General features: G+C 41.2%; 3 protein-coding genes across 3 annotated transcripts; 2 read left to right on the top strand and 1 right to left on the bottom strand.

Annotated features, from left to right (window-relative positions):
• The first annotated feature begins 2,439 nt into the window (after positions 1–2,439).
• cpox (coproporphyrinogen oxidase) lies at positions 2,440–6,856 on the top strand. Its single transcript, XM_056379041.1, has 7 exons — positions 2,440–3,137; positions 3,421–3,564; positions 3,740–3,850; positions 4,002–4,143; positions 4,565–4,783; positions 5,892–5,996; positions 6,097–6,856. The coding sequence occupies exons 1-7, from the start codon at positions 2,570–2,572 to the stop codon at positions 6,179–6,181; spliced, it is 1,374 nt and encodes a 457-aa protein (XP_056235016.1). The 5' UTR covers positions 2,440–2,569; the 3' UTR covers positions 6,182–6,856.
• Positions 6,857–7,746: 890 nt separating this feature from the next.
• Positions 7,747–13,514, bottom strand: prrg1 (proline rich Gla (G-carboxyglutamic acid) 1). The gene is made up of 4 exons (XM_056379042.1): positions 13,309–13,514; positions 12,360–12,400; positions 11,368–11,528; positions 7,747–10,561 (listed from the first exon to the last, which is right to left on the bottom strand). Exons 2-4 carry the CDS (start codon positions 12,367–12,369, stop codon positions 10,100–10,102), a joined length of 633 nt encoding a protein of 210 aa, XP_056235017.1. The 5' UTR covers positions 12,370–12,400; positions 13,309–13,514; the 3' UTR covers positions 7,747–10,099.
• A 4,701-nt stretch (positions 13,515–18,215) lies between these two features.
• On the top strand, positions 18,216–25,119 carry tmem47 (transmembrane protein 47). The gene is made up of 3 exons (XM_056379044.1): positions 18,216–18,690; positions 22,984–23,124; positions 23,404–25,119. Exons 1-3 carry the CDS (start codon positions 18,465–18,467, stop codon positions 23,580–23,582), a joined length of 546 nt encoding a protein of 181 aa, XP_056235019.1. The 5' UTR covers positions 18,216–18,464; the 3' UTR covers positions 23,583–25,119.
• Positions 25,120–25,133: the final 14 nt, after the last annotated feature.

Here is a 25,133-nt window from a genome sequence, read left to right as displayed (position 1 = left end):
TAAGTCATAAACAGTATAGTAAGGCATAAAAAGGCATAAAAACATTATAGTATATTTAGGCATAATAAGTCATGTAAACATCATAGTATAGTAAGGCATAAAAAATAATAAACACAGATCACAGAATTGTCAGGCCTAAGAAGTCATAAAAAGGTCAGTGCGTACTAAGGCATAAAAATGTCCTAGTTTTGTAAGGCATAAAAAAGCAAAATAAGTCATGAAAACGTCATAGTATAGTATTTTATAGTAAGGCATAAAAAAGCCATAGTACAGTAAAGCATACAAACAACATTGTATAGTAAGACATAAAAATGTCATAAACATATCATAGTAAAGTATGGTATCGCATTAAAACGTCATAGTATAGTGAGGCGTAAAAAGGCAAAAAAAAAGTCATATTATAGAAGGTTTAAAAAGTCATAAAAATGTCGTACTATAATAGGGAATGAAAACATCATAGTATACTGAGACATAAAAAGTCATATTATCATAATATCGTGAGGCATAATAAGTCATAAAAACATCATAGTGTAGTAAGGCATAAAAAGTTATAAAATTTTCATAGTATAGTAAGGTATTAAAACATCATAGTACTTTAAGGCATAGAAAGTCTTAAAAACATCATAGTATAGTAAGGAAAAAAGTCATAAAAATTTCATAGTATAGTAAGGCATTAAAACGTCATAGTATAGTAAGGCATAAAAAGTCATACAAATGTCATATTATAGTAAGACATGATGTTGTCAGAGTATTTTCAGGCATAATAAGGCATAAAAATGTCGCAGTATAGTAAGGTATAAAAAGTCATAAAAACATCATAGTACAGTAAGGCATAAAAAGTCATAGTATAGTTAGGCATAAAACGTCATAAAAATGTGATCATATAGTAAGGCATTAAAACATCATAGTATAGTCTGGCATAAGAAGTCGTAAAAACATCATGGTATAGGAAGGCATAAAATGTCATAAAAATATCATTTTTTAGTAAGTCATAAAAATGTCATAGTATAATAAGGCTTTAAAACTTAATAGTATAGTAAGGCATACAAACATCATTATATAGTAAGGCAAAAAAAGGCACAAAAACATCATAGTATAGTCCAGCATAAGAAGTCATACAAACGTCATTGTCTAGGAAGTCATAAAATGTCACAAAAACGTCAGTGTATTGTGACATAAAAAGGCATTAAAACTTCATAGTATATTAAGTCCTGAAAAGTCATAAAAACATCATAGTGTAATAAGGAATAAAAAAGTCATAGTATAGTAAGTCATAAAAACGTCATGCTATAGTAAGCCATAAAAAGTCATGAAAACATCTCAGTATAGTCTGGCATAAGAAGTCGTACAAACGTCATTGTATAGTACGGCATAAAAAGTCATAAAAAGCCACATAGTATAATAAGGAATAAAAAATCATTAAAATGACATGGTATATTAAGGCATAAAAAGTCATACTATAGTAAAGCCTAATAAGTCATAATAACGTCATAGTAAAGTAAGGCATAAAAAGTCATAAAAACGTTATATCATATTAAGGCATAAAAAATTATAGTATAGTAAGGCATAAAAAGGTCACAGCATAGTAAGGCATAAGAGTCACATTATAGTAGGGCATAAAAACGCCATAGTGTAGGAGGCATAAAAAGTCATAGTATAGTAAGGTATACGAAGACATAGTATTGTAAAACATAAAGAAGTCCTAGTAATGTAATGCATAAAAAATTACAGTATAGTAATGCATAAAAACGTCATTGTACAGTAAGAGATACAAAAAAAGTCATAGTACACTAAGGCATTAAAAAGTCAATTGGAGTTGCAAGTTAGCCTAATGTGCATTTCTTTGACTGTGGGAGCTCACAAATGTCAACATATGTTTGCACTTAGCACAAGTATGACAATGAAATTAGGCAATACCCCCTAAACTAGGACTTTTCATTATACAACGTAAACAACTGCAGAAGAATTATACGTCATTCACGGACCATAATGGGCACCCACCTCATTTTCAGGTTAATGTTTAGTCATGTTGACAGCACATCACCATTGAACAGAAGTAACAGCCAATCAACTTCATTCTGGGCACATGTCCACAGTAAAAAGGATTGGATAATATGAAATAAACCTGTGACATTGTAAAGATTGTATGATGATAAACAACAAATACTTTGAGATTCTGGTTTGGGCTGGGTTAACAGTTACACAACCTGACCGCATTTCACTCAGATGAAAGGTAACGGGCTGAAGCAGCACTTGATTCCATCCTTACTGCGAAGCACAGAAGACGGAGCATTTAAGCAGTACTTAAACGTTCGATTCGAGCGCACTGCATTCTGGGTTTTGACGTTCGCTGAGGGCTTTCACCACTTGGAGAGCAATGCGCCGCGAATGGCAGAGGACAACATCTCCCGTGATGCCTCGGTCACTACCAAAGATCTACACGCCCCTTGACTCAAAGCACGACTGAGAGCACGTAGGCACAACTTCTGATAATGTTTTGAGTAGTTGATAAGTACACTAAAGCTACGACAGGTACGCACCGAGGATAGAACGGGTGGTTCTCTTACAAATGGCCACCATCGTCTTTTGCACAGCAAACAAAATGGCTCAGACCACGACGAGACAATGTTTGATTGCACATTTAAAGAGGTTTGGTAATGCAAGAGAGACGCACTTGCTGTTTTCCTCCACTCACAGCCCGTCAGTGACTTTGCTTCCGGGAACGAGATGGTTTTCCAGGGCTACCGGTGTAAGATTTATGTCCCATGGGAACGCAGGCAGATCCGCAGCAGGACGAATAAGAAGGGGAGCCCTGGCGCTCAGTGGAGCCGCAGCAGTGACAGCAGCAGCGGCTGTAGCCGGGTTTTTAGCCAATGCTAACCACTTCCAGTGTGCAGATATGGCAAAGAGAGTCCCCCCAGACGCTGAGGAGAAGGAGCAAGAGAGGGACATCTTGGAGAGATGCCGGGGGTTCATGTCTCCTCCGGTGACCGACATCGGCGTGCTGCAGGGGCGGAGAGAGGAGATGCTTACGAAGATGGAGATGTTGATCATGGAGACGCAGGCCGATTTCTGCAGAGCCCTGCAGGAGGTGGACGGTGGGGTGTTCAAGGTGGACCGATGGGAGAGGAAAGAAGGTGATAGAGTAACGACAAATTGCAGAGATCAATGTGGAGCATGACAGATAATTTTCATCCAATTCATCATAAAGTGCATGGTGTTTATGAGATTCTCCAAGTACTGATGTTTCAAGCTTGCTGAATGTTTTTGCATCATAAACTGACAAAAATCCTAATCTGCTAATTACCAACAAATTTCATGTCAATCGTTTTCAGTTCATTCCACTCATGACCCTGTGTGTGCGTGCGCGTGTGTGTGTGTGTGTGTGTGTGTGTGTGTGTGTGTGTGTGTGTGTGTCAGGTGGCGGAGGAATCAGCTGTGTAATGCAGGATGGAAAGGTGTTTGAGAAGGCAGGGGTGAATGTGTCAGTGGTCTTTGGAAACCTGACAGAGGGGGCCGCCAAGCAGATGAGGAGCAGAGGGAAAGTCCTCAAAGGGAAAGATGGTGAGCTCTTGAGCAGAAGACGTGTGGTAACCTGTGTTCATCGCTTCTTCTCATACACACACAGATGTTAACTGATTGTTACATCTACTACCAGAGCTCTGCTCTTACTTTGTACTTCTTGCCCTTAACAGTAAAACATGTCATTTTTGACATTGTGCTCTGTGTCTTCTCTCAGGGAAGCTGCCGTTTTGTGCCATGGGTGTGAGCTCCGTTATCCACCCCAAGAACCCCCACATCCCCACAGTGCACTTCAACTACAGATACTTTGAGATAGAGGAGGAAGATGGTGAGTGTGTGACTGTCAGTCCATGACGTCAGCAGTTGTGTCTTAGTGTCAGTGACACTATTGAGTACGTGAATGAATGATAACCCTTGTTTCCTTCCTCCTTGTCTGTGTATGTTTTGTGTGTGTGTGTGTGTCTGTGTGTGTGTTCCAGGCACTAAGCAGTGGTGGTTCGGTGGAGGAACAGATCTGACTCCAGTTTATATAAATAAAGAAGATGCATTTCACTTTCACAACACCTTGAAGGAGGCCTGTGACAAACACCACCCGCAGTACTACCCCAACTTTAAGAAATGGTACAGTTTGATTCAAGATTAATCCCCTGCTAGTGAAGCTCCACAGATGCATGTGTGAACTTCAGCACTTACTCATCTGCACGCCTGATTTCTGTGTATGTGTGTGTGTGGATTACAATGGGTGTATCCTCGCTGTAAGATGATGATAAGAGGAAGTCTCTGCCTAAAATCTGCAGTTGCAGAAAAACCGTTGAGCCATGAGGCTGGTCAGTTAATGACCACAAAGCATATGAAAGGAATGGGTGTGGTTTATCTGATTTGGCTCATAATAAGTACATTTTGTCATCATCACGTACATCACGTACCTCATGTATTGCAGTTTTGGCTCTCCATGGTACAACTGAATCTTCCACCATGCACCTGACACATACACTGACATGGAAAGTAAATGATCTTCCAAACCAATTTTTCTGTTCTGTAGGTGTGACAGGTACTTCTATATTGGCCACAGAGGAGAAACTCGAGGCATAGGAGGGATCTTCTTCGATGACTTGGACTCCCCGACTCAGGAAGAAGCGTTCAACTTTGTCAAGAGCTGTGCCCGCACTGTGGTGCCCTGTTACCTGCCCATCGTATACAAACATCTCAATGACTCCGTTACTGATGACGAAAAGGCGTGGCAGCAGGTACGACGAGGCAGGTGAGTAAAAGACACACAAACGAACATGTGGCTGTTAATTAGTAATGCATACATTTTACATCGGCAATTGTTAAAAGGATAGGATAATCTCAGTTCAATAACTCAAGACTCCAGTTTCTTCTTCTTATTTCAGAAAGCACACTCATAACTTACTACCTTACTTCTATATCTACAGTAGTATCTGCTAAAGTCTTAGTAGATGCTTTCAGTCACTCATCACTTGCATTGTTTGCTCAGCTATTGAAGCTGCAGTTTTCAAATTAGCTATACTTAACAAACCTAACCTTGATCCTTGAGTCCATCATAAGTAAAGGCTAAATTTCCCTCCTCCACACATAAAATTTCATCTTAAAAAGTCAAACGAACCGTATCAACACAAACATTGGAACTTTAAGAGAAGTGATCCATCGCAGTTAATATTTAGTGTCCTTTATTTAAAAATTATTATGAAAAAGCTTTGGTGTAGACTCCCTGCACAGCCTGTGTGGTCCAAAGCTGGAGCAGATCCTGGCAGAGCTTACTGCCTCAGCGGGGAGTCATCTAGCGAGAGACTAACAACACAGAGAATGAGCAGAAGAGTTAGTTTATGAAAGGGAAGACACATGGTAGTGAGCCAGAAACTGAGACGGGGATTGGATGGGTGAGATAATATGGGGAGGGATGAGGAGAAAGAAGAGGCTACACTAGACTGAATGGTGAGTGTGAGTGAGCCTTGGCTCAGTCTAATCAGTGACGTTAAGTAAACTGTACATATTGCATAAAAGTTGTGAGTGATTTTGAAGGCATTTGAGCTATTGACGAGCTCATAAATGCATCAACCTGGAAGAAAGTAATCATTGTCCAACAATAACATTTACCAAAAGTAAGGAATAAATAATAAATATTCACTCTGCTGGATTGCCTACATAGCTCAAGCAAGTTTTAAATCAAGTACTGGAAAACAAACCAAAAGCTGGCTGTGATGAAACTAAATCCTCATTAAAAATCCAAAATGTATGGTTTGCAGGTTGCTGTGGACGAGTTAATTATTTAATAAAGCGCAACAGATCTTAACTTAAGGTGTCATAAATCATGCGTCTACAGTAGTTTTTGTCTGTTTGTGTTGTAGATATGTGGAGTTCAACCTGGTGTATGACAGGGGAGTGAAGTTTGGCTTGGCCACACCTGGCTCCAGAATTGAGAGCATCCTCATGTCCCTCCCCCTCACTGCCAGGTAAGACATCACCTGTCTGAGGCAGCCGTCGCCTCTGCTCTTATGTGGCAGTAATGAGCTGTCTGCGTTGCTTGGTAACAAACTCACCTTCCATCCTCAGGTGGGAGTACATGCACGAGCCTGCCAAAGGTACCCTGGAGGCTGAGATGCTGGAAGTGTTACGAAACCCCAAGGAGTGGGTGTGACCGCAGTGTACACAGGTTTACACAGGTTTACACGTCAATATGGACAAAACATCCAGGAAACCGTCTTTATTGGATTTTATAAAGGTGTAAGCTGTTTGATGCGATCAGCAGCTGTTAACAACGTGTTTACCAAAATAATATGAACTTTTTTTTTTTTTTTTGCATTAGCCTGAAGAGTTTCTTAATCTCCACCGGTACTTTTCTCTTTCCTGTTTGCTACGTTTTGTCAAATCAGTCTTGTTAACACTTAATCACTGGAGATGTGAATAAGTGAAAATTAGACACCGTGTTGTTAAATGCAATGACTGAGCTTTGTGCCAGTAATTAATTACTGCCTGGCAAAGTAAAGCAAGACTAAATAATGTAACTTCACAGGGCCATTAGGTCATCTCACATTGGTGATGTGCCCCTTTTAAGAAGTGTTTGTGTCAAACACTAGCTGTGTGTGTGTGTGTGTGTGTGTGTGTGTCTGTGTGTGTGTGTGTGTGTGTGTGTGTGTGTTTTTTCTATGCCTGGGCTAAATGTGGCTTGCTCTACTTGAAGCTATCTGAGCCCTACTCTCCTCTGCTCTTTAACAAGGCACTGAAAGGGAAACAAGGACAAACAGCCACAGTGTTTTGTATGTGTACTACTCACATCAACTGTTAATAAAACTGGTTTTCATGTTTAAGAGCATCTGCTCAACACAATGGGTTATTTTTTGACAATCAAGGCTGAATAATATGAATGAACTGTTCCCCGTTGACCCCCATTTACATTGTGGTTGGTCTTTCATTTGTAGTTAATGAGTCACTTCCTCCTTTGTTTGAACAAAGGTGAACGGTACTTGGATCTTGTATCATGCTCCACAGAGAGGACAAACATGGATCACAAGCCAGGTGGTTCCGTGAAGACAGAAGACTGTCTTCATAACAACCCTTCATGAGATGTGTCCTTTAACAATAATATATAGCTATTAGTTATGAATTGTGTATTTTAATTCATTTTACCCCAATATTCCACATAAAACTTTCCTTTTTTTCCCACTCTGAGTTGTATACACCGATCAACCACAACATTAAAACAGGTGACTGGTTTGAATGTTGTGGCTTACATGTGTATTTTTTTGACTTAAAAGCCATGAAGCCATGGGGAAAAAAATGAAAACTAAAAAAATTTTTTTTTTTTTCATTGATCATTGAACATTAAAACCAGTTACCTGTTTTTAACGTTGTAGCGGATCAGTGTATATCTTTTTGTTGCAGCACCTGATTCAAAGTACATTGAACTTTTACTGAGTTAACTACTCAAATCCAACACCCATTGTAACAGTTTCATTCTTAATTTCTTGTGACTCATTTTACGCATGTTCCTCTGTTCAGTCTCTCACAACTTTGAGTCAGTTGTGAAAGACTGAACAAAGCTCAGGACTGTGTCATTGTCTTGTTTGTAAAACGATGACTGTTTGGGGAATCCAGCAGGAAGAACTGTAGAAAACTGGTTTAGACACTCGCGTAGTAGTACAAAAATAAATTTTTACTCATTTGATTAAGTTCTTGAGAAACTGAAAGAAATTCAACATGGAATATTTTAAAATGTTTTATTACAAATTAATTCAAGCTTTTGCACATATCAAGGATTTATAACATTTTGTTTGTTTGATAAGGCATTGTAAAAACAGGGCTCTGTAAGTAATAGTACAACTGACCTTACCAAAATGGCTACCCCTACCAGCACAACTCAGTTCAAGGTCATAGCAAGTGCTGAGGTTCAAAGGTCAACTCAGTACAAAGTACAATAACAATAAGAGTCAGTGCTCAAAGTCTGTGAGGTGTAGATAGGAAATGTGTAACATTTATCAGTATCAAGTGAAAATTAGACATATTTGGTTTTTAGAGTGTACGCAGCAACATTGCATATAGATTATGAGCACTTTTTCAGATTACAGTGACATCGTTATTGCTGAGAGTCACACTGAAGATATCAAACCACTCTGTCCTAGTTTCCATTTAACAGCTCATTTTGAGCTTACACACAAAGTGCCTTCTTTTATTCACAGACTGGTGTATAATCATCACATTAGTATCAATGTGTTCACTGCATTCCTATGCAGTAAAAACAATCTCACTGTAACTTACTTTCACACACAGGCTATACATATTTATATACAGGTACATCAGACATGCTAAACATGGACTCTGTCCATAATGAAATTAAATACAGAGCCTTTCCCCTCTGATAACTCTTTTCCCAAAAGCCTCTGTCTCTATTGCTTTCTGTCCCACATTCCTGTGCAAGTCACTCCAAAACTTACATTTACTGTGCTGCAAACCTATTTGAAGTATCCTCTGTGTACTTTTAGTGAAACTAGCACAGCAGAAGACTTTGTAGCAATATTCAACTCAGTTACATTTGCTTTAGGGGAAAGATTTTCACAGTTAAAGCAGGCTCTGAGCAACTGTCAGCGGCCCAAACATAAGCATGGACTAGCGAGCACTGACCATTGACAAACGGTGCAGAACCAGATCCAACCTCAAGTGTACAGACCAAGCTGCATGCATTACCAAAATGTAAGCACATATGACACACATCCACAAAATTTTTTTCAGCACACCCTTTAAAACTGATGGCCTTTACCTTGAGCTCAAAAACATTCACAAGTGTATACTGAAGTTGGGCCAATGCATTAGTTTGACAACTTGATTGTTTAAACCTACATTAAATGGTATTTTTGATATCAACAATGAATCAAATTAATGACTGTAATTTGGAAGAGTCACTAATATTGCATTATAATGCTTCCTTAACCACCCAATATACAACTGTGGACAGTGATTTACCAGTTTACAAGCTCAGACAAGCCAGACATACACTGCCTGCCCAGCATGACACTGCAAAGAGCTGAAGTAAATGAGCGACTGGTGACCCAGATATTTTTGTCATGAACTGGTCAACTAAACCAGAGCTAACAAGAAAGTACTTGACTTAGATTAGTCATCTAGGCGTGAACAGTTGTATAAAACTCGTGTTGCTCTGATGAAGATGAGGTGAGTAACACAGATTATCTTGTAACAATGGCGCATTTTAAGGCCTGGGATATATTAGAGAGTAAATGAGCAGTTGGTTTTCGTAGTCAGCATGTTGGATGCAGCAGAAATGGGCAGGTGTAAAGACATAAACGACTTTTATGTGTATGATTAAAAAATAGTTTGCTACTCTAACATGCTAGCTATAACAAACGATAGACCTGATTTTGAATTTGTTTTTGATTCTTCTGCCCCCAGGTGGTCAAAAATAATTGAATGCAACTTTAATAAGTCTGAGTTTCACTGGAATTTTTTTGTGGTTTTAAATGCTGTTGTTTGTTTGATCTTGCAAAACAAAAGTTTTGCAGTATAGAAAACTGTAAATGGAAACAGTGAGTACTTACTTTTGAGCAGTCAAATTTAAACATAGAAAAAGGAGCAAAACATCTATTATTAAGCATTCAAGTCTAAAAATTGGCACTAACCTTCAATAAAGCATTGGTCCAAACCCTATATACACTTAGAATAGTTGTCCTTCATTATGGCAACCCTAACCTTTTCTTCTTTACACCACATGCAACATTTGTTATGCCTGCAGTTAAATAATTTGCTACAGTGTGACAGCATAGATGCAACTTTAGGAAATTCAGCAGAGGTGTTGGTTGGTTTTGGTATTGCAGTATTATTTGCTCCTTTCTGCCAACACTTCATGTCGATGATGAAAAGTTAGTGCAAATTTCAACAGCACTGGCTCTGGCAAAGATTGCATTAGTCCATTGACCAGACAATTATTAGTGTTTCTGTTTGTGTTGAATGAGGAAGGCTGGTGAAACCACAATAGTGGCTTTGCTAGATGATAAGATAGTCTTAGTGTAGGTTAGGGCTTTTGTTGGGGTGGTAGTGAAGGACAGCTTTACTTCCCAGGGCCATTGACACTAGCAGCGCTGGTGTTGACTATATCCTCGTACTGTGGAGGTGGCTCCGTCTCTATCTGGACATCTGCATGGCCGACAGCCTCCTCATAAGATGGCGGTGGGTCTCCAGCACTTCCTCTCCCTGATGTGATCTCTGAGCCTGGATAAGCTGGGCTGCTGTGGACACTGAGTTCTGATTGGTCACCATGGTGGTAATCCCTCCCCCAATGGTCCATAGAGACCACTGACAGAACGTGGTCGTGATGCGAGTGTCCCAGGCTGGGGCTGCGCTGTGAGCGCTTGCGGGAGTGGCAGCGCCAAACAGTGATGGCAACGGCGGCGATGATGAACACAACCAGCAGCAATGGCACTATCAAGTAGAGAGAGTGGACTCCACCCACCACTGTCTCCAGCCCTCCAGATGGACTGCTCTCCCTCACATATTCCTCCCAGAACCGTCTCTGCAGCCAGTCAGAACAAAGACACATACAGTCAAAAAGATTGCTAGAATATTTTCTTCAAGACAATACTCTGCTACATTCATGCAAGCTACAGTGTAATCACGGTGTCCAAAAACTGTTTCCAAAACCCAAAGTCATGGCACACACAGTGTCCACTGTATGAATACTTTTTATACGGATCACTGCAACACAAAGGCAGCAGACAACAACACCCAAACAAAAAGAGAGACCACTGCACGTCTATCTACGTGACTTTGCTCTCTGGCCGCTCACAATAGTTTCACAAATACGCCTCCCTCTAGCATGCACTCGGCTGTTCTTCCTGCTGATAAACATCACTTCCTGAAAAAACACCAACATTCCACAAGCTACCAGTCTTGGCACAGGATTTATTGCTGGACATATGAACCCTACAAAAGAGCACCGAGAGGAATAGCTTGAATTTTTTTTCATATGGTGGCTGGTATCAGTTACTCAGCAGTAGTAATATTGATTTGTGGATTTTTAGCTCTGGCTGGGACTCCTGTTTCCTGCTACTGTTCCAAATAAAAATTAATCAGAGTTTTTGTACTATCCTGTTGATACTTGTGTGTTTTTGCTTATTGTGTTGTTGCTTGTACTTGTTGTTTAATGTCCGCATGAGCTGTGATGAATTTTTGTCAACCTGGCACAAGCTGACCAGGAAATCTCTGAACACATGACTTTTTGCAGGAGTTAATATCCCTATATTGTATGTACTGTGTGTATTTAGTTTTCAGGAGAGGAATTATTGTAGGTCTGATGTGGTGTTTCACTCGTTCCCTCACCGTCTTCTCATCGTTCTCAAAAGCCTCACGGGCCTCCTCATAGGTGCAGACTTCTTCACGGCACTCCCTCTGGATGTCACCCTGCTTCATCTCCTCCAGCAAGAAGTTTGCCCTGCGCAGCCGCCGCAGCACAGAGTGGGCTGCGTCCGCCGGCAGGAACACTGAGAGGAGGGAGATAGGGGGAGAAGTGGAGGTGGAGAGAAGAGACAAGGGCAAAGAGGGGGAAAAGATGTGAGATTTAGAGATTTGAGAGAGAAAAAAAAACATGAATCAAGATAATAGGTGGAGACATTAGGGTAGGGATGAGTCAGCAAGCACAACAGCAGGGAGGAGACAAAGGGGTAGAATTAAGCAAAGATAGAGAGTACTGAAAAATAGAAGAGGATAGAGATGCCAAAAAAATGCAAAAAGGGGAAAAAAGGGAGAGAGAAAGAGGTGGGGACTGAAACAAAGGCAGTAGAGCAGAGCCGAGCGCTACCCAGTGCCCACATTTCTGCATAAAAACAAAAGTTCCTTTGATTTAGGCATCCATCCATGGGCCACATAAGAGAAACTGGAGGAATTAACTTAGTGAGACACAGCGTCGCTCTGTTTCACACATCCAGGACAAGAACATAAACTCTCCGACAGAAACTGTGCACAAGATGCCGCAACATGCCCTGGTAATGTATGATGTGCTACCGTACTAACAAGTAATGGCCTCTGTGTGATGAGTTCAGAGGTGTGATCAGCACGAGACTTGAAAATAAATAAATAAATAAATAAGCTGCAAAAATGCAGGGAAACAAGAAATACCCCTAGAAAAGAATGGAGCATTGTGTGCTAACGAAAACAGAAAAAACCTGAAGAATCACATTCCAATGACTAAATTGTGTTTGTCAAACAATGTTGAAAATCTACACAATAGAAAAGGAAAATAAAGAACAAGAAATTGGAAAAGAGTTTCTAAATATACCGAGTGATGAAGTTCATGTAAATCTCAATAGACTTACCACTCCCCATGATTCCTGCGGGTCTGTTTAGGGTGATTTATCTGCAGGAAAACAAACACACATTAATAAATAGTTTTGAACCTGCAGATACACACCGGACAATAATGAACTTTGGCCCCATTTCAGAAAATTACACCTCTTCCTCTGTTTCTTTCTTAAGATAAACAGTCATTTAATGTGACATAAGAGCCAGCGAGCATTACTGTTGGGTATTTGACTCCTGCACTACAGAAATTACCTAATAAATTCTAGTGACTAGTGGATAATGCCACATTTTCCTTTAAAAGTGGATAGTTAAGGTTAACTAAAAGTGAATACAGTACATAGGAATAGTTGTATGATATGTCAGACATTTCCTCCGTGCTTTGGGGAAAAATAACACTTGAAGATAAAATGAAGTGATAGCTACTAATATTGTTTTAACGAGCTGCTGTTAAAGGGCGTTGCTGCGTTGTGAAAGTGAGACATCCTTGACCGAGGTGTCGGTGACCAATGGCGGCTATAGGCCAGTGTTACACATGGATGTGTTACGGAAATCCTGCTCGTAGCTGCCCAAAATAGAGCAGCGGAGACATCACTAACAAAGCGCCGCCGCCCCGTTACTCACATAATCACAGCGACGAATCAACAAATGGAAGCTGCATTGTTCAACAACATTGTTCAACACTGTTGGCTGAGCTTAACCGCGGCTGTTGCCGGCCTGTTCTCGTCCGTACGGCGGTAGGTCGGTGAGCGGGCTGAGGCTGGTGGTTAGCGCCCCGTGTATTGACAAGCTGGGGATGATTTGTAGGATCAGTTCGCCTCCAGCCTCGGATGCGATTTAACGAGCGACACACGATTCAAACCACACAGGGGGTAGATAGAAAGTCCTCCGCTGTATACGACAGGTTTTACTTCGTGTCGAAACAGTCTGTCGATACGGAAATTAAAGTTAATCACACCAGCTTACCTCTTTTTGTCCCCAAAAAATCGCAGAAACGGTCCCTTGTCTTCTCTGCTGCTCCTGAGTGCAGCGCAGGCGCATCAGCTGTGTTTGCGTATAGCGGATCATGAACTTCCCATTCCCCCCAATTAAAGGGACAGTCCACATATCAACACAGATTACCCTTATCACTAATGACAACATACTATCACTACGGATATGTAACCCCAGATAACGGAATTTAAACAGCCTTAGTATTTGTCTTAATTGGACTCAGAAATTGAAATTTGAAATAGGTCTAATGTTGGATGTTTACTGAATTTAAGCTCTAAACAAACGTATTGTTTTTCTACATGTATACCAGAAAACAAATTATATAGGCTACGAAGATAAAAGCACATGATTAGTATGTGTTGAAATATTCCTTAAATTAAAATTTAAATAAATTAATAAAAAATGAAATAAAAATAAATACATTTAAAAAGACCATTTATCTCCATATCTTTATTTCAGACCACACATACACTTCTGTGCTGTTTATAGAACTAAGTTGTGGAAACATAGTAACTCTTCTACAACAAATGATTCTAACTAGAATAATTTCCATTGTGTACCTACCAAACTATACCAGTTTACCGAGGTTACTATTCCTCTCAGTGTTGTACAACAGTTTCGGGGAAAAAAAAGTCACAGTTGTACCCTTGCCTGGAAAAGCCAGCATATCAAATAATCATATCAAAATCACAGCTGGTAATTAAAAAGTACATATTTGAACATCAGTGCAGTTTGTACAGTCCCCTCCTGCAAATACTTCTTTAAAAGGAAAAGGGAGCCAGCCTGTTTAAGATATCTGTGCTACAAAGAGGAAAACTGACACACAAAACAGGTAAAAAAGAAAATTCAGACCAGCAGCAACACAAGAAGAGGGAGAATTGCGAGAGTACTATAGTGAACCAGCTCTTCTATAGTAAACTTTAAAAAACAGATGGTTAGAAAAAGGAAATTAATTCACAATGATGTTTTCATGGAGATTTACCTCACCCAAAATATCATTAAGGAATGTGACTTTAAATTTAACAAGATTCTGAGGTACATACAGAACTTTCAAGTTGACCCCTTTGGTGTACATGTGTACACTGAAACAGGAATAAGCATAGTTGTGCAACACCTGAGAAAGACCTTACAGACTTTATACATAAATGCAGGTACAGGTAATGTTGCATCCAAAGTTCCTGGTCAGACCAAAAGACTCCTTTACCACTTTCTCACTCTTCCTGGAAGTGGTCAGATTTGCACCTTCACTTCCAGTCTGTGAAATGCTGACAAATGAACACTATACCACCAATCACTGTCAACGACTTGGACAGGGTTTTGCTCTTTGTTTAAAACGGAAGACGTGGAAGGATATTAGAGTGTTCACAGTGCTACATACTGTAAATGCTCTGCACACGTGCTCAAAGCTGTCACTCAGTCAATGGGGGAAAAAAACAGCTGACAAAGGTTAGAAGGATTTTGCAACATTTGCACTTTCCAAGTTGCAAAACACTACCTCAATGACCACAGCACTCAAAATCTTTTGCTCACTGTGTGCTGACACTAATTGGCAAACACCACACCAAAACTGCTCTGGATAATCTGAAGACCATGCAGGACTTGATAAAACAACACAAGATTCCCGACATGCAAGAGACAGAAAAATTAGAAGACAGCCCCTTTTCTCAGGAGGAAGATGATGGATGAACTGAATTGAATTAAAGAAGGTCTTACAGTACAGGGAGAGCTTGAAAAAGTGGATGCCGAGACCCGCATGATGAGGAAAATCCATACTTCTGTCCAGGTGTTGTCGATGTCCTGTTTGAGGGCTACCTTGGCATTTCCCCCTTGGTGGTCCCCCCTGGTCTGCTGTTGGGGAACTTGAAAGGAACACAAACTGCCATGTGGAGAGATGGTTTGGAATTGTTTATCAGTCAATTCTGAAAAAGCAGGGTCGATTGAGGCCAGGGACGAAAATGTAGGGCTCTCTACAGGGGAGATACAGAGATACCGCATGTTTCATAACTTCTCTGAGCAGTTAGTCCGTAAACCCATGCAACCAAAAGACTTCACTCAACCTCAGGAGAGTTGGGCAAAGAAAGACAGACCAAAGCAGACCACACTGCTGGCTCTAAATTTTACAGTGCTGCAACCACTGTTCCAGTTCAAATTCAAGACAAATACACCATACAAAACTGCATTGGTCCACAGTTGCACAAGTTTGAAAAAAAATGACATGACACTTTGAACCAAAGTAACTTGGAATCTTCACTACAAAGAGAATTGTCCAAAATTATTGTATCTTTCTTCTTATTGGTAATAAAAACAAAAGGAGGTCCTTGCACTAATAATGTAATGGCAATTCTACTTTCCAAAGTTTGGTTTGCCCACTTTCCAATTGCTGTTACTTCACAGGTGGGGATGAGGAATGAGCTCATGCAGACTCAAAGAATGGCTTTTTCAGACATTTTTGCGGTTTAGTTTGTAGTTTATTGCAACATCTGAATAATAAGATGAACATACCAGTTTCCAATACTGTGTTGCTCTGTTGCCGATCTGGTGAGAACTGTGTGCCCTCCCGCCACTTGTGCCTACCTCTTCCTGTCACCTCCTGCCACCTACGCTCTAAGAACTTCATCATCCAGCACCAGATCCAGTTTGTACAATGACTGCTTCTTTTGACACCAGCTTCTAGTACAGATTGTTCTTCTTTGAATCATTTTCTTTGAAAGAGATGACTGTATCTCCTCCCATTCCAATGAATTACAGTTATTTATTATTACACAATATATATTTCTGCAGTATTAGCCTGACATATTGTGCACATCTGTATGTCTCTGTGTGTGGAATATCATCTGATTGTGAAAACAAGTCTCCCTCTGGGACAATAAAGACTCCCCACCTGCTTTAATTTTGCTTTTACTTTTTTTGCTCATCAACTAATCAGCTGTGGTGCACTGCCAGCAGGTTATTGATGGCAGAGGAAGAGACAAGAGTCATCAATTTGTTTCCATGCGGTTTAACTTTTGCTTAATGTTCTGTGTCAGTCAATTTAAAATTTCAATCTCAGCAGTAGCATTTTGTACCTCACACATGTGATCACGTGTGTTAATGTAACCCCTCAGCAGCAATGTTACATTAGCATTGATGACTTTTGTTGCTGTGTGGTTAGACCAGAACACTCTGTATGTGTGTGTGTGTGTGTGTGTGTGTGTGTGTGTGTGTTTCTTCTTTCTCACCCATCGAGTCTCTACTGATTACAATCTGTAATCATCAGTAATGATGTTGAAAGACTTTGCCGCCAGGAACAGTTGACCTACACTCCTGTAGCTCAAAGACACACAGACACAGACACAGACAGACAGACACAACGACACACACACACATACACGCCCAAATCAAAGCTGCTGTGAAGGACTGAAAGAGGGATTTTCCCCATCATAATATAAACCTGCCTATAAAAGAAGTAATACATGTATTTGGTTGTGATTGATTAAATTGATTTATTCATCACTGTTTTCTTTAATTCAGTGGTTCCACCAACCAGCAAATAACATTTTACATGCACTGACTGGGAATTAACAAGGACTCTAACACAGATGTTTGTATTTCTATTTAAATGTAACTCTGAAGTTAATTTTCTTTTGTTTTAAAAAGTGTGTGTAGACACATGTGCATGTGTGGGTACGTGTCTGTGTTAATCAATATGGATTCATTCCGAGATTCTTCCCTAAGGACAAAGAATTAGCCAAGTTCAATTAGGAAAAAAATGAGCAGTGTAAGCTTCCCTCAGCTCAGAGTGTGTGTGTGTGTGTGTAAGACAGAAAATAGGGTGTTAAACAAAGCGTAACCTGAAGAGACAGAGCAGAGAAAGAGAGTAAGAAAAGCAGTCAAAACCACTAAAACTTCTTTTCCCACATTGGATGGAAGTTAAATGGTTGCAGTCTTGGCAATATCCCACAGAAATTTGACATTACTCCCCAAAAATACAGCAGCAAAACCTCTAAAACAGCATTTGCACCCCCACAATTTTCCTGGTTACGCACTGTCTTTAGGCACCACAATGTCCACTGACAGAAACTCATATTGTACATAAAGCCTTGAAATAAAAAATAGTTTTTAAGAAGCCATAATAAAAGGTTGATAAGTTTGAAAGTTTTCTCTGTTGTGCTTTTGACTGTGGTCTCTTGTGGATGATGTGACCAGGTTATAGGTCTAAATTGTTTTATTTCCTTGTAATGCAGCATTCGATACAGTTAAGTCAGTTTGTGATGTTCACTACTGATGAAGTGTTTTATGTTTTTGATTGTCCCCATTTTTTTTATAACTGTTGGTAACTTTTCAGATTAACAGTCTATTATAAGCTACTCAGTTTGAAAATGTGTATAAATGTTTATTAAATGATACAATTTAAGAAATAAATACTCCACAGTATTTATTCCTTAAGAATAAGTTATAGATATAGTCTATGTGACAGAATACTAATAATACTGACAGGAGCCATTCTGCTGCATATTCGGTACTTTAGTACAGTAAATTTTGTTGCTAACACATCTGTGGCTATTTTCTATTTTAGTCAAAATATGAATAAAAAACTTTTACTTGTAACTTTAGTGGCCTATTTGTATTAGGCTGTATAAGTATTTTTTCAACAGTGTGAGAGAGATCGGAACACTTCCTCCACCACGGCTGTTTATCAGTGGAAATGATTAAAATACACCATCCATCCATGAAAAGCTGCACACTTCAATTCCCACATTGTTCTTGTCCCTTCATCAGTGAACATGAGGACTATACAGAGAGAGAGACAGAGGGAGAGATGCTGCGTAACTGGGAGCGGACGTAGGCACTAGGACCCAGCAGGTGCAGCCCCGTGTTATTTCAGTGATGTTCAGCTCACTCCCGTCAGCAGAGCGCTGGGACCACAGCAGCGGCAGCAGCGTCTTCTGGACTCGGGACGCGGAGTGAGCGGCGGTCCCCATCCTGCTACCCACAGCACGGGCACGGGCAGGGGGGACTACCACAACTTCAACCTGACTCCTTTTGTAAACTTGAAGAACGACACATACCCCCGCGGCGTTGACACACGTGTTCTTCTCCTTCTTTTTTTCTCTTTTTGTTTTAAATGAGTGAGTTACTTTAGATAGGCAATGGCTTCATCCGTGAGCGGCGGAGAGGAGGTCCGGGTGTCGGCGTTGACGCCCCTGAAGTTGGTGGGACTGGTGTGCGTCTTTCTAGCACTGTGCCTGGATGTCGGCGCCATGGTGAGCCCGGCGTGGGTCACGGCAGATGACCAGTACTACCTGTCCCTGTGGGTGTCCTGCTGGAAGCCCGTTAGCTCCGTGGAGTGGTCCTGCAACAGCACTCTGGCCACGGGTGAGAGACACGCTCATGTGCCTACACTACTGATGGGGTGATGGGCCACCATGTTGTTTGGAACTTTTACACCGGTTGGGTGTTGTAGTTTTAGGGATGTTGCACCCTGGAAATGGCAGAACATGGGGTGCAGACAGACACCCACATTCATATTCAAATGAAAGTCAGATGCACCGCGCGCAGGGATAACAAAGGGTCCCTGCAGACGGTGAGCTGCTGAACCAATCTATTCTGTGGGTGAGAATTATAAAACACCACCCTAGAGAGTGCTAAATGTTAATTACTTTATAATTAGCTATTGCCTGCTTAATTTAAACTGCAGAATGTTTCTACATGAAATAAGACAGTGAACAATGGGGTGCACATTACTGTTTTCCAAGAAAGTCTGATGAATAATATACCTTTATAACTTGGATTTTTTTTTTTTTTTTTTTATCTGGCTAGTTAAGTTTTCCCCGAAACATTTGCCCATTGCGACACTGAAAGATGTGGGAATTTTGCCCCGCCAGGAGCGGTCCAGCTGGGGTTTCATTTGGCCTTTTGTTGCGCACAAAATGAGCCTTTGTGTGGGTTTCTTCACCGGCCAAGGAGCGAGGGCAACTCAGAGCAGAGAACTCCCCAGAGATCCAGATGCCTGGAGATTAGTAACCAGGGAAACAAGTGAAGCACTCCAGAAATGCTGATTTTTCTCTATTAGGGAAACTTCTGTTATGGAGTCCCCATTAAGCTTTGTCTGGAAGCATTTCATATTTCCACCACAGCTGGTCATTCGGGAGAGAAAAAAAAGAAGGTGGTTGAACTGAGCAGCATTAACAACAATCAATGATGTCAGGAAATGCCTTAACCTGGCAACTATTAATTCTTATGTGATCTAAATCAACAGTCATTTACTTTAATGTTCATTTTTTTTTATTGCAACTGATCCAGCTCTGGCAGGTCGTTAGGCCACAGTTTGTGGTATTAGGTTGCAATGGATTGTAAGGTGCACCAAATTACAAAATGTTACAATATAATCAAAGTCCAATACAAGCACCACAATATGTAGCCTTGAAATTGCCAAAATTGATAAGAAAAACTAAAAGTTCTGGACTTCTGTCTGTTTTTTTTTGCATCCACCTGCTGTAAATTATCATAGCCTCATATATTTGATATATTTGTGTGTGCTTTTTTCAGTATGATTTTTACCAGGCTCAAAGTTGTCTGAACTCTGTTCCGCAAATATAAAAGCAGGTTCATCCTGCACTTTATCCCTGACTATAGGTTCTTACATTTTGTGTGCGTCTACGTGTGCTCCTACTGTATATATATATATTTATTTTGTTTGCCGCCTCTGACTTCTTCCTGTGTTCTAAGTTGTGAACTGTGTTTGTGTTAGACTGACAAAACGTTTTCTTTCTGTCTGAGAGATGAGTAACTGTGGGTCATGCTGGCCCCGATCCTCCTCTGTCAGCGCAGACAAAGTGCACTTTGGTGCCTTATAAAGACATGCAGTCTCCGTGTCAGCTCTCAGCTCTCAGCAGCAGCATACCACAGTAAATGCACACAGCAAACTGCCCATTTCCTCAGGCTTTTGCTTGGCTAGGCTTATTGATTTGAATCCCAGTAATCAGTTTCTACCCCCCCTCTCGTCAGCCCCCCAATATTTCCTCAGTGTCATGCTCCGGGCATTAAATAAATCCTGTTAGTCTGAAACACCAGCTGGCCGCTCAGATGTTTTGAGCTTGTACAGCAAGGCCTGCATGCGTGTGTCTGGGAAAACAAAATAATATGGGGTGTGAATTAGAAAGTAGACATCATAAGATATTGTCTTGTTACAGACACATATCTCTTTCCGTTTCTCTCGCTCTATCTCTTACACACACGCGCACACACTTAGGCATGGGGGTCAGAGGTAAAGTATAAAAGATACAGCCTCGACACAGAGCTAGGAATGTGGAATGGTCGTGCAAGAGAAGTGTGTGTGGATGCCAGGTTGGTGTGAGATGAGGGGACAAATGTGGAACCAGTGTGCGAGTGAGTCCAGCTCTATCAGACGCAGTTATGGCAAAGCATATTAATAATATAATACGTTATCGATCCCGTATTTGTGGCGGTTGTCTTCTCTTAGAGGGGGGTCACGGCACAGTGTGGGCTACATAGAGCTGGTAGGGCTTAAGGACTCTGGGCTCTGGCACCAGGGACCTCTGGTTGAAGATCTTCCCGCTACCTACACTTCTCCATCCTGCTGCCCTGAGCAAGTGATTTTGAGTGTGTGTGACAGCCAGAGAGATACTCGAGGCTCTTCTGTGACACAAATCTTCCCACCATTGTCTCAGACAAAGAAACTAAAATGGGGCCCTGAAGGATTTTTTCAAATAACACTTCAACAGTCCCTGACATGCACACAGGGGACTATAATTAATGCTCAGATTGGATCTTGTGTACTGTATCTCCTTTTCCATCTGTCATCATGCGGGGCTCAGATTAATAGTTTGGCGCTCCCTGCTCTTCGAAGCCTTTAAGCACTCCAACTCTGGCTGTGTTTCTTGCACAGCGTACAGGGTGTGTTCCAAATCTGAGATGAGATGACTTTCTGCATCCTCCTGTTTCATGGGGGCGCACTGATAAGGCTTTTGGTTGCAGACTGGCTGGGCTGAAGGCACCAAACTGACCTAGAGAAGATATCTCACCAACAATTCGCTGTGACAGCTGCAGGTCACGTCGCGGTGGCCCTCTTCCTGAGAGGCAGACAGTGAGGCAGTGGCAGGGAAAGTCAAGGGGTCAGTCTTTAAGGGGGCCTCGTGTTGTGCAAGCTGGAGGCTGGAGGGAACGGGTGCTCTGCTTTTTGTGGGTTCGTTCCAACATCCTGTGGTGACAGGGCCCATTTTTAAACTCTAAATCCTGAACCATATTTGGTCAAAAGTAGTTGATGTTTGTTTATATTTGAGCTGCTTGGCCCCTGGAATAAAGTTTCCCTCCAACACGAGTGGGAACTGTATTTTAAGCAGCTTATGCTCCGTCACTTTCTCCCCGCTGGTGAATGTTTTAATGATTTTCTGCCTCAATGGAGAGGAAATATTCTTGGCATTGCTTAATCTTTTCTTTTTATTTGTTGTTCTCCATAATAGACAATACCATGTATACTTACTGAAAAAAAAAAAAAAGAAAAGACAAAGCATACTCAAACTGAAGTCTGTCAGTGTTAACTTTTCCACCCACTGTAATATTGAATCACTTATGTAGAGCCCAGTCCCCTTTATGCTTTGATGTTGTTTATTTTTTTCCCACCCACTGTACTTTAAATGATTTCCTCCTGTGTAATCAAATGCTTCATCATAATATCCTCTGCCTGTTTACATATAGACCTCCTGTTTCCTTGAGAACACAGCAAAGTTACAAAACAGAATCTTAACCTCCAAACAATAACATATAGCGTGTCTCTCAAAAATCCTCATTTAACGTCCCGTGGCTAATTATGTCTCTAAAAATCTGTTTTTCTTCTGCTAAAGTGATTTTTTTTTTTTTTCATTTGCACAAAGCAAATGAAAGTCTCCTATATAACGTTGTTCTCTTTTTGACAGGCAAGGCTTCCTCTTTTTGTTCCCTTTTCGTGTCCACTTCAATGTGGGTAGGAGGCGAGTTTGTGACTGTATTTTTTTTTTCCAGTTGAGTGTTTTTGGAGTAAATCTGAATGAAATGCTGAGAATGCTGCTGAGCTGGCATCAGCCGAGAGGGAGGGATACTCATTATCTGAGTCACCTCACAGAATCACTTTGTCTTTCTGCTGCATTGGGATCCATTACTGAGCTGGTGAAATCAGAGCGTAGCCAAGCGTACGTGCATTTGTTGTTTGTTTCTTGTCAGCCGCAAACTGCTGTGCTCGGTTTCGAGGGTTGTTCGCTGCATGGTTCACATTCTTCTTCTGCCACTGGCCCGGTGGATCCCCAGTGGCTCACATCAAAACATTATGAGCCATCGCCAGCTTCTCAGAATATGAACGGGGAGTCGGCTCAGCCCCTGAACCACAAATAGTTTGTGTTTACTCTGCGGTAATTTATTTTTCTCTTGTGTGAGATTGAGCATGGCAGTGTTACTGTGGCTCACCAATATGGCCTGTGACCCACTCTGCTGCCTTTCTCTTTTCTCCTTTTATCCCTCCTCACATATCTCTCCACTTTTCTCCCTGCTGTCAACAGCGCAGACACAGCTCTCCAGAGTAACCTCGTTTTAGCTACCTATGTCACGCTCTATCTCAGTGTGATTTCATGCCCCCCCTCCTCCCCCTCTCTGTCCTTGTGTGTGTGTTTGTCTCAGACTGGCAGATCGCCACGTTGGCCCTGCTGTTAGGGGGGGCAGCACTCACCCTGCTCTCCTTCCTCGTGGCGCTCGTGTCCCTGTGCTTCAGCTCCAGGAGTCGCTGCTACAAGCCCGTGGCTGTCATGCTGTTCTCTGCAGGTACGTAAAGAAATTGGGTCCTTTTGGAAGCAAAAAAGAAGAAGAGGAAGAGCTGAGGCATAATCCAAAAACACAAAAACAATGACAAAAAAATGTATGTCCATAGTAGGGTGGCTATCAGGCTTCATTATTTCAAGTGTGAATGTAGGACGTTAGTGACATTAGCATGCCTCGTATCTCTCTCCAGCTTTTGTAAGTTGGTCAGTGTTTTAAATATTCATCATTTTATATGTATTTTTGACATGAGTACCTTCTCTCTTCCCCCTTTTTCCTTTGCAGTGGTGCTTCAGATTTGCAGCTTGGTCCTGTTCCCCATTAAGTTCATCGAGACAGTCAGCCTGAGGGTGTACCATGAGTTTAACTGGGGCTATGGCCTGGCCTGGGGATCCACCATTTTCTCTTTCGGAGGGGCCATCCTCTACTGCCTCAACCCGAAGAACTATGAAGACTACTACTAAAATATGTGAGACAAGAGGAGAAACCAGGACTCTCTGTTTGACCAATGTCCTCTCAGTAATAGGAACTTTCTGTCTGTTACACAGTGCACAACCACAGACTAGAAAAATAGGAAAAACAAACGCTTACTGTTAGTTTCAGAGCTGGAAATGAGCTCTTCCATTTGATACTGTGAACTTATTGTCTCAAAGACTATCCTCACTTATTGGACTGAAGCCGCGTGCTCTCTTAGGGGTTTTGGCAGAAAACCCAGCTGTGAAAAAGAAATCTAAAACCAGTCCATTTAATTTGGGAGAGAATGTCATCATTCAGATAAATCTGCGTCCCCTTTAAGTGGAACTCCAGTAGGTCTTAGATTTGGGCTGAAAATCTGGAGGGAACAGATGGATTCACTGACCCCATACCAGGACGAATTGGTGGACTAATTAACCAATCAGAGGAGAGGAGGCAAAGGAATGATGTAAACTCAGGCCAATCAGGGAATTAACAGCTCCAGGCAGGAAAATGTCTTATTGAAGTCATATTCCGAGAATGACTAAGTGAGGGAGACAGGGCACACCTAAGGAAATGCAACATGCTACATTTCCCCAGAGATACACAACATTTGGAACATGGCCATCTTCTTCCTCCAGTAGAGTATAACAGATGGGTGAAAGCACGGTGAAAGCTCCAATGGACTGGCTTTATTTTCTCTTGCCTTATTTAAAAGGGTCAGCTACCTAAAGACAGTAAAAACATTCCACAGGCACCTTCCAAATCACATCATACTGGTGAGAGGAGCATTTACTGGTGAATGAACAGCAGAGTCTGTCACATGTAAATAGCAGTAAAAGCTTTGGCCAACAATGTAAGCCTGCAGCATAACCCGTTATACCGGCTTTTTGATAAAGTTGTTGTATTATATGTAAGTATGTGCAGTAAGCATAATAAAGTACTATTCATTCCAAGCAGACCAGTGGGAAGGAAGATGGCAAATGACCATGTCTGCTGAGTGTGTGTGCATGTCTGCATGATCACATCACACGGCATGTGCTCACACACCTCCCCATGTGATGCCTCCTTATCTTTCCAGTCTGTAGGAAGGGGAATGCTCTCAGTAGGGTAGGCACTGTAAAAAAAAAAATACAAGTTTTCTGACAGTGAGAGGCTGTAGAAGAAAATCACAAGTTAATGAAAAAATCAATATATTTAGTTTTGCATCTAAGTTAAGGTCCCTGATACAGTACTTTAGGAAATGCCAGAGTGCAATGTGCTGTGGGTAAGTAGTGTTATGAGGATTTCGGGATCAATTAAGGTGAAACTGGAAAGTTTCAAACCTGAAGGAGGACAGTGTGGTCATGGGAGGTGAGACTTGGGGGGGCAGAAGAAATGCTCTGGTAATGCCTGTCTTCTCAAACCTCATTCAAGGTGGTCAGAAACTTCTCCAATTCCCTCTTGCAACATTAGTGAAAGTGAGTGTGTGTGCATGCCACTACAATCTGCTGCTGTATTTCCACTGGTTTGATTACTAACATAATAAACATGTACTGTGCAAAAAAAGTGTGTTTGGTTCA

Source organism: Seriola aureovittata, chromosome 6 (assembly GCF_021018895.1).
Source record: "Seriola aureovittata isolate HTS-2021-v1 ecotype China chromosome 6, ASM2101889v1, whole genome shotgun sequence".
Lineage (NCBI taxonomy): Eukaryota > Metazoa > Chordata > Actinopteri > Carangiformes > Carangidae > Seriola > Seriola aureovittata.
Note: the sequence above shows the minus strand (reverse complement) of the source record. Positions and strands in the feature narration are given on the sequence as shown.